At 39.8% G+C, this 14,576-nt stretch overlaps 1 protein-coding gene across 5 annotated transcripts in view; it reads right to left on the bottom strand.

The window, feature by feature from the left end:
- Window positions 1-4,016: 4,016 nt before the first annotated feature.
- LOC130295200 (alpha-1-antitrypsin-like) overlaps window positions 4,017-14,576 on the bottom strand; it is a 32,580-nt gene continuing 22,020 nt past the window's right edge. For 4 of the 5 annotated variants that reach the window (XM_056545675.1, XM_056545676.1, XM_056545677.1 and 1 more), the window contains 4 exons: window positions 8,394-9,142; window positions 5,714-5,978; window positions 5,050-5,197; window positions 4,017-4,281 (listed from right to left, as the gene is read on the bottom strand). In XM_056545675.1, coding sequence (XP_056401650.1) covers window positions 4,093-4,281; window positions 5,050-5,197; window positions 5,714-5,978; window positions 8,394-9,138 — 1,347 coding nt within the window. In that variant the 5' untranslated portion in view covers window positions 9,139-9,142 and the 3' untranslated portion in view covers window positions 4,017-4,092. Of the gene's footprint in view, window positions 4,282-5,049; window positions 5,198-5,713; window positions 5,979-8,393; window positions 9,143-10,351; window positions 10,465-14,576 lie in introns of those variants that run through there. The other variant, XM_056545673.1, reaches the window with a different exon arrangement.

Here is a 14,576-nt window from a genome sequence, read left to right as displayed (position 1 = left end):
TACGCCTCCTTGCGTATAAATGACTCTCTCTCCCCACCGTTTTCCATAACGAATGGCACCCGGCAGGGTTGTCCCCTGTCCCCCTCCCTATTTATTCTGGTGATGGAGACTCTTCTCCAGAAGATAAGACAGATGCCGGAGATTAAGGGGTTTGCAACGCCAGAGGGGGAGCTTAAAACACTAGCATTTGCCGATGATTTACTTTTTCTGTTACCAGACCCGGAGGGGGGGGGGGGGCTTCCCTGCCTGATATCATTGTTCTCTGAATTTGGTAATTTATCAAACTTCAAGGTAAATGTGAATAAGTCAGAACTGCTCAATATTACGTTATCTCCCAGCACAGTTGCTAATTTACACAGTAGTACACCTTTCCCTTGGGCTCGCTCCTCCCTGAAATATCTGGGTGTTCATATAACTTCCTCAATTTCCCAACTTTATAACGCTAACTTTAAACCCTTACTCTCGGAGGTCCAACAGCTTCTAGTTGACTATGATAACCCCCTCATCTCCTGGATTGGCAGATGCAATGTATTGCAAATGTACGTAGTTCCGAAAATAGCTTACAAGCTAAATATGCTGCCGATAACACTCCCATCCTCTTTTTTTTTAATGACGCAAAGTATATTTTCAAGATACCTATGGAAGAACAAAAGGCCTCGCCTAGCAAAGACCCTGCTAGCTAGACCCCCTGAAAAAGGAGGTTTAGGTATGCCAGAGATTCACACCCTATATAGATCCTTACAGTTAAGAAGGTGGATTTCCTGCCACTCGTCCTCCAACCCCCCTTCAAACCTCCCTCATTTTAGAGAGGCCTTGTGGTCCCAATGGGCATATGGACCAGACTTCTTACACCACCTTTGGGTTCCCAAAAGGCGTAACTACTCCCAATCCCCCCTTTCCCTTCTTTTCATGAGTCTCTATACAGTGTGGTCTTCCCTTGCCTCTGTCCTTTTGCCCCTGATTTCTCCTTTGCTGCCTGCTTCTCTAATTCCTGTCGTTCTGGATCGCAAATCCCCCACCTACGGCTCCCTTTGGTCCAAATTAGAAAGCTTTACGATCAGCCAGATTTTTGAGGATGGAAGGGTTCCGACTTCAGAGGAAATCTCCCTGCTGCTTCCTACGCTGAAGTTGTCCTTCCTTCAGATATCCCATCTCAGGTCCTGCTTCACAGAGTTCTGGAGTGTAATAGCCCCTCTGAGACCCTTGTCAACTTTTGAAACTGGCCTGCTGACCCCTCGGAGGGGCTGGTATAAACTATCTTACGCAAAGAAATGCTGCTCCTTAGTGGGATCCTCCTCTAACCCGGGGTACTTGTCCTCTTGGGAAAAAGAGCTAAATGTAGTACTATCAGAGAGCGAAGCGAATTACATTCTAAAATATTCTCAAGGATTCTCAAGATGTGTCAGATTGAGGGAAACGCATTTTAAACTGTTATCCAGATGGTATAAAACAACAGAGTTTCTGCATGCACATGGTCTGTCCCCCTCTAAGCAGTGTTGGCGGTGTTATTTGCATACCGGGACCCATACACATATCTGGTGGACCTGCCCGGACATAGTGCCTTTCTGGAACTAGATAGAATCATGCATTAACCAGATACTTTCCCGTTCCCTCAAACTCCAACCTGATATGGTGTTGATCGGCAAGCCGTCATCTAATTTTCAACCCCACAAAAACATACTTCTAGCTCATCTCTTGTCGGCTGCCAAATCATTAATCCCGCTGAAATGGCTTAGCTCCAGCCCACCTACTATCTCGGAATGGGAATCGAAGGTCCACCAGATATGCCACTTTGAGGAGATGACAAGTAGATCTGATCGAACACATGACTCCTGTCTGTCCATCTGGTCTCCTTGGCTGTCTCAAAATAGAAACGTATAGTCTTGTAGCCCTCACATCTGCATAACGAACTGCCTGGTATGATGCTGCCCTTTTCCTAAAACAAATGTTTTCGGTATTATGTCTCTCTGTCTCCCCCCCCCCCCCCCCCCCCCCATCCAATTTTTTACACCTTGAACATGGTATTGTAAACTTTTGTATTTTATATTCCTTACTATGTTCAAGGTACAGTTCTTTGTAAGTTTGCATTCTGCATTCATATTGTGCATTTGTTCTGTTTGTGCGTATATTGGAAAACGAATAAAAACTTATTTGAAAAAAAAAAAAAAAAAGAAAATGGGTTTTGTAAACTGGATAACCACTTTACTTTGTAAGTTCTGCATTGATGCTGAGCTGATCCATTCTTATATGTGTTTTAGTCTTTATTCTTTGGATAATTCTGTCCCCCCTTCCTTTAATCAATGACAAGCTGTAATCAGAGGAGAAATCTAACAATTGCCTTTGGTGCCACCATAGGGGGAAAAGAAGTATTACCTTTAAGTCAATGGTACATCTATGTAATGCACAAACATGCTGAGTCCTCCAGAGCAAGAGATACAATTTGTAGACAATTTATTTTCCGATTCAAATGAGACCCTAAAATCTGCAGCAGATCTAAACTGTGGCCCTCCAGGTATTGAAAAACAACAACATGCATGCCCGGACAGCCAATGGCGGAGCAATTTAAAGTGGTGCAGGGGTGCACAAAGTGGCTCCATTATGAGGTGGTGGAGGGGGGGGGGTTCAGTCCATATATTGTTTCCACTATGGCCCTTTAGTTCTGCACCATAATGGGTCACCATTGATATGGTTTAGTCTGTTGCATTTTATTCCCCAGTTTGTCCCCTGAAGACCCTGACACCATCCACGTGAAACACGTTGGGACTGTTTTGTTTCTTCTATGGATAGGGGATAAAAGCTTAGATCCCGGAATACCCTTTAATAAGGGCATGGCGTTACGTCCCATCTCCAATCTCGGAAACCCGGAAGTTTCCGACACTGGAGACACAGCCCCGCTTACAATGTGGGTGCTGCAGCGGAGGGCCCCCCCATGATCAGACATTTTATCCCCTATCCTCTGGATAGGGGATAAAAGCTTAGATCCCGGAATACCATTTAATAAGGGCCTAATGAAAAAAAAATAATATTATTATGATGGTGATGTAAGCGGTACTAATGGGCTAAAACTGTACAGAATGTATATATAAAAATGTTTATGTTAACCCATATTGGTCTTCTGTCTTTATGTCAGCAGGATTGGTCTTGCAGAAGGTATCCTGAATAAGAATAGCTGTACCTTGTAGCTAAAATTTGCACATAAACAAATGTACATATTACTAGTCAGTAATCAAATGTATATATTACATATCGTGTACAGATAGTGAGTTAATGTACAGTACTAAAAATGTCTTAAGTCAGGACTGTTACCTCATAGTTAGTATGTATAAACTCCAGTCCATGTCAAAACTATTTTTTTTTTCCTGTCCACTGTTCACAGGGTTCTCTAAATGGCCACAGAGAGCACCTGGTAAGTTAAAATAGTACAATACGTGGAAGTTATTGTTTTCAGTGCCTCAATGTATTAAAACATTTCTATGTTTTGGGGAGAAGTAGCAAAAAGCTGATGGGCCCCGTAGCACAGGCATCTGGGTAAAAAGCCTCTGGCAGCCCGATCCAAGAAATGTCTAATGTGTATATGGTTTCATCTATGTATATATGCTATTGTCAGTATCTACAAATGTTTATTCACCTTAAAATGTCAGTAACAGTAATATCAGGGTTAAGTGTCAGTACCAAGGTACAAAAGACCCTTCACAACAAACCGTTACTACTTTGTTTACATTCTATTGGAGTAGGTAAGGACATTTATAAAAATGCCACATGAACTCTTGCAATTGTTTAACACCCTGTGAAGGACATTTGGATTAATGCCCCAGGAAAAATATACAGTCCGGAGACTAAGCTGGGGAATGCAGCTCATTCCCTTTTTTGATTTTGGGGAATAGTGTTATTCTTGGTATGTATTGAAAGTTTTGTTTTAGTGCTGGTGAATTCTATGGGGTCTGTGACTGGTGTGAAGAGTAAGACCCTGGTCCACAATGGTTGACTAATTTGTCTAGCATTTAATTCTAGAAGAAATATGAAATAAAAACAAAAAACTACAAAATGGGCAAATCATTATATTTTACTGTATGAAAAAAGTTATGGAGCAAATCATTTCTGTGGGTTGACAATTCTTCCCGTGAAAAGAACACTTCTGGTTTTGTAGTCGTACAATGAAAATATAAAGGGGCGATTAAATTCAACGCGAGGAGGAAGCATCATGGGGATGGCCTCAAGGGCTGTGGAGCCGGCCGCTTCTGTCCCCTTCTCATCCACAGTGAGCACAGCTTTATGGATGGCCTATAGGGGGTGAGGAAAAAATATTTGTTATAGAATGAAGATAGATAAATATGAGATAGATAGATAGATATGAGAGAGATAGATAGATAGATAGATAGATATGAGATAGATAGTTATGAGATAGATATGAAATAGATAGATATGAGATAGATAGATAGATAGATAGATAGATAGATAGATAGATATGAGATAGATAGATAGATATAAGATAGATAGATATGAGATAGATAGATAGATAGATAGATATCAGATAGATAGACATGAGAAAGATAGATAGATAGATAGATAGATGGGAGATAGATAGATAGATAGATAGATAGATAGATAGATAGATAGATAGATAGGAGATAGATAGATAGATAGATAGGAGATAGATAGATAGATATGAGATAGATAGATGTGAGATAGATAGATAGATAGATATGAGATAGGTAGATATGAGATAGATAGATATAAGATAGATAGATATGAGATAGATTGATAGATAGATAGATATCAGATAGATAGATATGAGAAAGATAGATAGATAGATATATAGATAGATAGGAGATAGATAGATAGATAGATAGGAGATAGATAGATAGATAGATATGAGATAGATAGATAGATAGATAGATAGATAGATAGGAGATAGATAGATAGATAGATAGATATGAGATAGATAGATAGATATGAGATAGATAGATAGATATGAGATAGATAGATAGATAGATATGAGATAGATAAATAGATAGGATATAGATAGATAGATAGATAGCTATAACTAACCTTTGAAATCTTTGCGTTGGCTTCTCCAGTAATATTGGAAAGATCAGCGTTATCTGAGAAGACGTCTACTACACCAAATTTACTTAATGTATTTTTAAGGTTGATAGTACCAGAGACCGAGAATTTGGGGAGGAATAAGTCGATCAACCTAAGAAAAAACAAGAGAAAGATTATTATAGACAAAATAATGTGGATCCTACAAGATGGTATATAGATAGATACGGCAGATAGATATGCGATAGATAGATAGATAGATATGAGATAGATAGATATGAAATAGATAGATATGAAAAAGATAGATAGATAGACATATATGAGATAGATAGATAGATATGAGATAGATAGATAGACAGATATGAGATAGATATATAGATATGAGATAGATAGATAGATATGAGATGGATAGATAGATAGAAAGATAGATAGATAGATAGATATGAGATAGATAGATAGATAGACAGATATGAGACAGATATATAGATATGAGATAGATAGATAGATATGAGATGAATAGATAGATAGAAAGATAGATAGATATGAGATAGATAGATAGATATGAAATGGATAGATAGATATGCGATAGATAGATATGAGATAGATAGATATGAGATAGATAGATAGATAGATAGATAGATATGAGATAGATAGATAAATAATTACTTACCGTTTGTTCATTGATTTTTTCCACTTGAAAATTAATTCTTTACCATAATTCTGTTCTATCTCAGATAACTTTCCTTCTTTTGGCAGGATGAACAAGGCGCTGGCATCTCCTTTATAAGGAATGGAGACCACGGTGGCCTCATCAGCAAAAGCCACTTTGTACACTCCCGTTCTGAACAGGAAAGGCACCTTCACAGTGGTGTCCTTATTGACCTGAAAATCTCCTTCCTTTGTGAATCTCTCATCAAATGGATTTTCCCACTTCCCTGGAGAAAAAAAAAATGTATAGTGAAGTTATGATATTAAAGACTGATGTGAGGGTGCAGCAACCCGCGCTCCACCACCAAGTGATATCGCCAAGTGAATCATCAGTACCAAGGAGAGTTATTTTTCAGTGTTTTCTCTTAAATAGGCACTGTCAGAATCAAAAACTGTAATGTTGTACATCTTGGCAAAACATAAAGGTCATAAAATATTGCTATCTCATTTTTAAAGATATCATGGCTTATTAAAAAAGAGACCACTAGAGGTCCCCATACCATCCAAAACATAATCCCATCCGGCTGCAGCATCATCTTTGTCCCATCTGAAGCACAGGCTGGGATAAAGTCCAGGAAGTGAGGGCAGGACTAGCACTCCTCCGTGCTCACTCCTGTCCTATCAGATTGCAACATGAAAACATGGTCGAGGGATTAGGCTTTGTATTTCACAGAGCAGCCTGCAGTGATTGGATGAAGAGACCCAGGACAGCAGACTCAGGGAGGAAGTTACTGCATGGTGAGTGCTGGCGGGCATGTCCCTTCCTGAGCAGCAGGGATTTGTGAGCTAGACACATAAAACAAGACATGTAAAGCATCTGCTTGACCTGGTGAGTAACATGTATAAGGATAATTTTTTTCTGAGATATGACAGGTACACTTTAACTTAAGTAAAATAATAATATGTTGGAGCTCAAAAGTCTATAGATATTGGAATGATAATTTATTTAATATGTATCAAATAACATACATAAATAGGTGGTTCACAGGGCCCTTGTGAAACCACCTGTTAAAATAGACACAAATGAAAGCACATGATTATTGCACTGTGTAGGTATTAAATATAGTCAATAGGTAGAATACCACCAATTATAGCCACTAGTTAGTGGAATTAGATACAATAATCTATGATAGCTGAGCTGGTCTCTCTCCTCGTGGGGGCTCCGGGTGTCTGTCAGTAGATAGTTGCGCTGTGTATCTGTAGATGTTGGCGGTGCGGCCGGCTGGATTAGCGATCCCTGTATGCTCGCGCTCTCATTGTTTGTCATCTGTAGATAGCATGCACTGGGCTAGCGTCCTCATGGATGCCGAGCGTGCGCGCGGATCACTCTGATGACAGAGGATGATGCAGGATGATGCTCAACGATGCGTTTGGATCGCTCTGATGACAGAGGATGGTTCCAGGTAATTGACAACAGCTCAGTAGAGGTGGATATTCGTGGTAGCGAGAAAATATGAAGCTATAGGTGGTATTACTAGACTTAGTATACAATGCTAGCAGAGTGATCCGAGAGCACGCTCGGCATCCACGAGGACGCTAGCCCAGTGCTGCTAGCAAAGTCTTCACGCTCCCTACAGCTGACTGAGAGCTGTACTGAGAGCGCGAGCATACGGGGATCGCTAATCGAGCCGGCCGCGCTGTCAACATCTACAGATACACAGCGCAACTATCTACTCAAAGACCCCCGAAGCCCGCACGAGGTGAGAGGTGCGCAGCACCAGATCTATTGGTGCTCCGGAGGGTGAGTGGATACAATCTACTTATCGCTGTGTCGGACAATATTATCACTAAGAGATATCAGGCAGCTATCGCCCTGTACAAGACCTTGTCTGTTTGGATATTTATCTGTGTCGGTATGTGTGATATAAGGATAAGATATCTATAGACACTCGTTGCACCTTATTTCCAAGCCTGGAACTGTTACAGACATTTACTTGGATGTAATACAATTATTTGGAGTTATGCGCTTTATTATGGAATCATAAAAGTTACTCCAGTCATTCCGTATAAGACCAGCTCAGCTATCATAGATTATTAGATCTAATTCCACTAACTAGTGGCTATAATTGGTGGTATTCTACCTATTGGCTATATTTTATACCTACACAATGCAATATTCATGTGATTTTATTTGTGACTATTTTAAGGGGTGGTTTCACAAGGGCCCTGTGAACCAACTATTTATGTATGTTATTTGATACATTTTAAATAAATTATTATCCTAATATCTATAGACTTTTGTTCTCCAACATATTATTTTTTACTTTCCTTGTATTTTTACACCATGGGTATAGGTGTTGGGCTGGGTTGCTCAGTCTAGCCAGTGCCATTTAGTATCAATTGGGCTGTATCAGTTTTTTACACTTTAACTTAAGGTGCCCATACATTTCAATAACTGTGAAAGCAAGGGGTGACCCACGGCCAGAACAAAAGGGTCTGCAATAAAAATCCATTACACATGACTCTTCTCCGCACCAACATCATCTGTCACTGGAGAGTCGGGAGGCCATACATCAGCATGTTTGGTGACTTTATATAAGGTGTATTGGCTTCTTTAGAAAACACATTCAATAGGTGAGATATTTGGGCACTACTAAGAGTTTGGAGTGGGTCTGCAAGTGTAATACAATAGATGGAATTACCTCTGAAATAAATGTAGTTGATAAGGACAAATATGGCGTCCTGGTCTACACTGTCCAGCAGTTCAGCGATCTTGCCATGGGTGTTCTTCTCCACATAACTATTGATCTGGTTTTTGGCTTCTTCAGTATTTTTGAAATCAGTAGAAAATGCTTCTGAGTGGTAGACTTTCTTGGCTTCATCTAAGAACGTCTGGAGAATCTTGTGTTCCTTGGAAATGAAGAGAGCGTTCCCACCACTGAGCTGAAGCTCTCTGTCTGCATCATTCAGGAGATGCAGAAGATGGTGGAAGCCTTCATTGATTTCTTGCTCTGAGATCTCAGAAGTGTTGAAGCCCAATCCTTCAATGATCTGTGAGTGGGTTTGACCCTTAGCACCGAGGGACAGAAAAGCAAACGCAGTAGAGATACTAATAGGAGAAAATACAATGTTCTCAGAAGGATGATCCAGAGCTACCTGCCGATACAGGTCAAAGGTGAATTTAGAATTGTATGGAGCTATCTTGTGGCAGGATAAGGACTCATTGTGGTGATGGTGGTGCTTTCTGCCATGGCGTTCCCCTTTCTTGTGATGGTGGTGTTTATGATCATGGTCATGGTCATCATGGTGGTCATGGTCATCATGGTGGTCATGATCATGTTTGTGATCATCATGATCATCCTTGTCATGTTTCGGCCCGCCCTTATGATGATCCGCAAAGGCCAACGTGAAAAGTAGAGCTACTCCCAAAATAAGAAGGACCCTCATGTTTCTGAAAGAGAAGAAAAAGATTTTTCTCTGATTCACATTTTGTTGAAAGTAAGGGAAGAAAAATTATGTCGTCTATATACCTTTTAGTAATTTCCAATATTGAACTCATAAATAAGCGAGTGACAATGAGTATATTCAGTCATTTTTGCTTTGGCTACCAAAAATATTTTGAATTATTACACAATACTATAAAAATAAAATTTACAGCAGAGCTTCCCATAGGGTAATAACGTTTTGGCATAATTCTGGTAGTATTCAAAAGGTCTCTTGCTCTTGCTACCTTATGGATACTTGCAATGAGATCATAAGTCGTTGTGTTTTTCATACAACGGCTTATGATAGCATTGTAAGAATCCAATGGTGGTAATGCCTTCCCGGCATCAGTACAGCAGAGGCTTCCTGGCCGATATCAGATGCAATGGAGGTACAGATGCAAAACTGGGGAAAAGGCCAGCTGTATACGGTAGTCCCCGCCATGTAAAATCTCAACAAGAGTATAATTGAAAGTAATACTGAAAAAAAATTATTGAAGCCGAACACAGACGCGTTTTGATACCGGCACGCATCTGACTAATGTGACTAATAGCGTGGTCACATATACAGCTGGTCTTTTTCCAAGTTTTGGGTCCATACCTCCATTGAAAAAATTATTAGGGGCAGGCACCGATGAGATGTAACAATCTAGAGAAGAAGACACCTACTAGGTAAGCATATTCATGCAAATAATATATTGCCCGCTAGTGGTAGAGGGGAGAGTCAATTAGCACCTAATAGTCTTACAGCAGAAAGGTTCCACCTTCAAAAGCCATAATCCTCATCTGAAGTTTTTAGGTAAGCTAAATTAACACCTTAGTTTCTAAACTCAGCTAAAACCTCCGTCCTGTGAATGGCCAAAAAATCACAACCCCAAAAATTTGCCACCATCATTGCTCTAGTGTCTATAGGAAAGAGAGGGGGGGGGATTTAACAAAACCTGTGTAGAGGAAAAGCTGCTGAGTTGCCAATAGCAACCAATCAGATCGCTTTTTTCATTTTTGACAAGGCCTCTGAAAAATGAAATAAAGTGGACTGGTTGCTATGGGCAACTGGGCAACTTTTCCTCTGTTCCTCTGGACAGGTTTTGATAAATCTCCCCAAGATGCTTACTCAATAGAATGGATTTCAAACTTATGTTAAAAGGTGTTGTCCAGTATGAGAAACAGCGCCCCACCTGCCCATTGCAATACCACAAACAACCTGTGGACTGGTGAAAGAAATAGCCATGTTGTCCTAATCTTGGACAACTCCTTATATCTTTCTAATTTCTAGGTAGGATACATTGGGAGAGATTTATCAAAACCTGTGTAGAGGAAAAGTTGCCCAGTTGCCCATAGTAACCAATCAGATCGCTTCTTTCATTTTTCAGAGGCCTTGTTAAGAATGAAAGTTGCAATCTGATTGGTTGCAATGGGCAACTCAGCAACTTTCTTCTCTACACAGGTTTAGATAAATCTTCCTCATTGGAGGAGATTCATCAAACTGTGAGAGAAAAAATGGAGTGATTTTCCCACAACAACCAATCACATCTCAGTTTTCCCTTTATCAGAGCTTGTTAGCTGAGCTGTGATTGGTTTCTGTAGGAAAATCACTCCATTTTTTTTTCTCACATAGTTTGATAAATCTGGGCCATTGTGTTTGTGTCTCGTTTTTGAAGACCCAGCACATCAGTGTATTACAAATACAGCCCAATAATTACAGTATACAGCATTTTATTCTTCATGTCACCTATGGTGTTTTTATGATTAACCTCTGAACGACACCAGGACGAGTATACATGTCTATGGTTCTTGTGGGTGCTACCCAGTGCACCCACGAGATCGCAGCAGGGACTCGACTGTATCACACAGCCAGGATCCTGCAGCACTGCCGAGACCGAAGTAAACTTCGGTCCCGGCAGTTTAACCCTAAACCGCTCCCTCTGTCTCTCTCGTGTAGCACCCCACAACGATTGTGGGGTGCTGCTAGTTACCTGGGCAGCCGGGGGTCTTTACAAGGACCCCTAGGTCTGCCCCGGTTATTGCCTGTCAGGACGTGCCAGAGGCACTGAAATGCTGCATGCTAGTGTAAAACTGGCAGGCAGCATATAACTGCAATTCTTTGGAATACTAAGTATTCCAAAGCATTAAAAAAAAAGTGTAAAAAAATATATATAAAAGTGTAAAAGAAAAAATAGTGTAAACATTTTTTAAAAAATGTAAAAAGTGTAAAAAAAAATACATTTATTAAATAAATATAATGAAAAATAAAAATGCATAATGTGTAGGATCACATGGCGCACATCCACAGCATATTACATGCTGCTGATGCCTGCCAGGAGTCAAAATATTGAGCTCCCTGCTGCGGCTGGGTAGCTTTGTGTGTCTACTCATAGTGGCGGATTTCCTGCCTGCAGTCATGAGCAGACACACTGAGCTACCCGGCCGCAGCAGTGATCTTGCCCTTGTGACTGCCGGGGGCAAACGTGGTGTGAAATATGTGTGAAATAGGTGTGATGCGCTGTATGTGACCCTACACTGCGTCCCGTTCATTCTGCGTTGCCGCAGTATGTTAGAGGTATCCGTCAGCATCATGAAAAAAAAGTGATTCATTTCTGAATGAGACTGCTACAGTATACGTTGGCATCCCTTTTTTGACATGACAATGGACACCGATACTGCAGAAACGCAGTATGAATGGGGAATATTCATACAATTCTGCCCTGAAAGCCAAATGGGGCTCCTCTCCTTCTTGGTCCTACCAGGCGCTCAGGCAGCCAGATATGGCCCAAGTAGGGGTACTGCCCAGTCCGGGATGAACAGGGTGATAAAATGTGGGGCAAATTTTCTCCATTTCAAAAGCGACTTACCAAAAAGCGACTTACCAAAATGAAAAAAAGCTAATTTCTATTTTGTTTCACTGACTTTGAAATAATTCTAGCCACACAATAAGGGCTCAACGTACTCACTTTTGCCCTAGGTGAATACTTTAGGTGTGTAGTTTCGAAAATGGGGTCACAACTGGGGGTGCTGTATTGTTCTGACAGCTAGAATGCTTTGCAAGATGAAGTGCGGCCTATAATTTGTATAATGATATCCTAAAAGCCAAATGGTGCTCCTCTCCATTTGGGTCCCACCATGTGGCCATGCAACCAAATATGGCCTAAGAGGGGGTATTGCTGAACACGGGACGAACAGTGTAATAAAATATGGGGTGCATTTTCTACTTTTCAGATGCAATATACAAAAAATATGTCCCACAAATGATCACTTTTGGTCTAGGCGAATACTTTAGGGGGTGTAGTTTCCAAAATGGGGTCACTTGTGGGGGTTCTGTATGGTTCTGGCAGCTAAAACCCTTTGCAGGCATGAGGTGTGGCCTATAATCCATTCGTCCTAAAATGATGCCATGAAAGCCAAATGGCGCTCCTCTCCTTCCGGGTCCTACCACACGGCCAAAGAACCAAATATGGCTTAAACGGGGGTATTTAAAAAATGGGCCGAGCAGCTCAATAAAATATAGGGTGCATTTCTTTAAATATCAGAAGCGATGCACAAAAAATATGCCCCACAAATGATGCATTTGTGAAAAAAAGCTCATTTTGAATTTTTAACACTGACTTTGCAATAATTCCTGTCAAAAAACTATGGTGGTAAAATACTCACTGTACGCCCCCTAGCGAATACCTTGAGGGGTCTAGTTTTTAAAATGGGGTCATTTGAGAGGGTTTCTTATGTTCTACCACCTTCAAATTTCTGCACACCTTGCATAGCACATTAAAAAAAGATGTACTTTTCAAATTTTCTAAGTTTTCAAAATTTCAAGTTAAATTGTTAGGCTTCTAATTCTTTTAAAATGTTAATTAAAAACAAAAGAAATGCATTCATAATAAATTAGACATCTGAAAGTATAAGTTTCATAAACAATTTGGTCAGAAAGTATAAATATATGTAACCTATTAGTTTTAAAATAGCAAAAAATCATAATTTTTTTTTATTTCATAATTTTTTGCATTGTAAAAAAGAAATACAAATGATATCGGCTTATTTTTTACTATGTACATGAAGGACAATTTGTGGCAAAAAAACTGTGTCAGAATTATCATGATTGGCAAAACATTTCCAGAGTTATTCTCTATTAAAGTCAGACATCCCTGATTTGAAAAAACAGTCCTGGTCTTTCAGGGGCGTACAGGTTTACTTATATTTGTACTTAAGGGGTTAAGTATAAGTTTAACCTCAATTTACCCTTTGTGTTCTATGGATCCACAAATCAGAAGATCATTTAATTTATAGAAAGCAAAATAAAATAAAAAACAGGAAAAAAAAAATCCTAAAATAACATGCAATGTATAGGATCTATCTGTACTCACACTGTCCTGGAAGCTCGAGACTTTGCCAGGTTCCTAGAGCATCACATATGGTGACTTAATATATAGGACCATGGATGCAAGTCACCTCCTCCTAAATCATTAACCATGTAACCTATGGACCACTGGGTCAGGTTTTCCAAAGTCAATAGAATGTATTTGCTCAATGAGAAGCAAAATCTGTTCCCTTCTTATTGGTACAACTCTTTTTTTTATTTTTATTTTTATTTTTTTGTATAACCTCTTTTTTGCACTTCATTCACAAATTTTACTTATTCAAAAAGTTTCCTCAGTCATGCTATTCAATGTTGTAGATCTGGCTGGTGGACAGGCCCATCATGTTCAATACTTTATTTTTTGGCTCTCTGGATTTCTGTCCCACTGGTTTTCTGTCCCACTGGTACAACCGAAAGTCAATGTATATATTACAAGGATACAAACCTCTAAGTAATAAAATATAATAGTAGATTTAATAAAAAAAAAAAAAAAAAAAAAAAAATATATATATATATATATATATATATATATATATAATGAATAACAATTAAAGCATACAATAAGAAACTGAATGAATGCTGGGCCCTTGCAGTATAGTCCCAATTATTATAATACCATACAGTATACTTATACAATGATTCAATTTGAATATTAGTCAGATGTCGGTGTGGTAGCCCTTGGGGGGTGTATAGTAGTGGGGATGTTGTATCGGTATATGAGGGGTTAATGTTGACCCTATAGTTCGTGACGCCAGGCTGAGGGCTGGTATGCTGAGGTAATGCTCCAGCCTATCGCCGCACTTCCCAGTAACGATAGGTGCATGAAATGACTGAAGGTCCACAAGGAGACTTAACTTGAACAACTTTACTTAAGTGCTTGCGGTACATCCAACGCACAGTAACAGTCTCATATAACAGTCCTTATGTTGCTCAGTGACTGACAGTTGTTGCGGACCTTGAGGTATTTAGAAAGTCTCTGAATTTAGGGTAGATATTACAGATCCGTCCGGATTTAGGGGTTAGATTAGGTCCGGTGATGCTGCAGAGTGTCTGGG

The sequence above is a fragment of the Hyla sarda genome, chromosome 11 (genome assembly GCF_029499605.1).
Source record: "Hyla sarda isolate aHylSar1 chromosome 11, aHylSar1.hap1, whole genome shotgun sequence".
Lineage (NCBI taxonomy): Eukaryota > Metazoa > Chordata > Amphibia > Anura > Hylidae > Hyla > Hyla sarda.
Note: the sequence above shows the minus strand (reverse complement) of the source record. Positions and strands in the feature narration are given on the sequence as shown.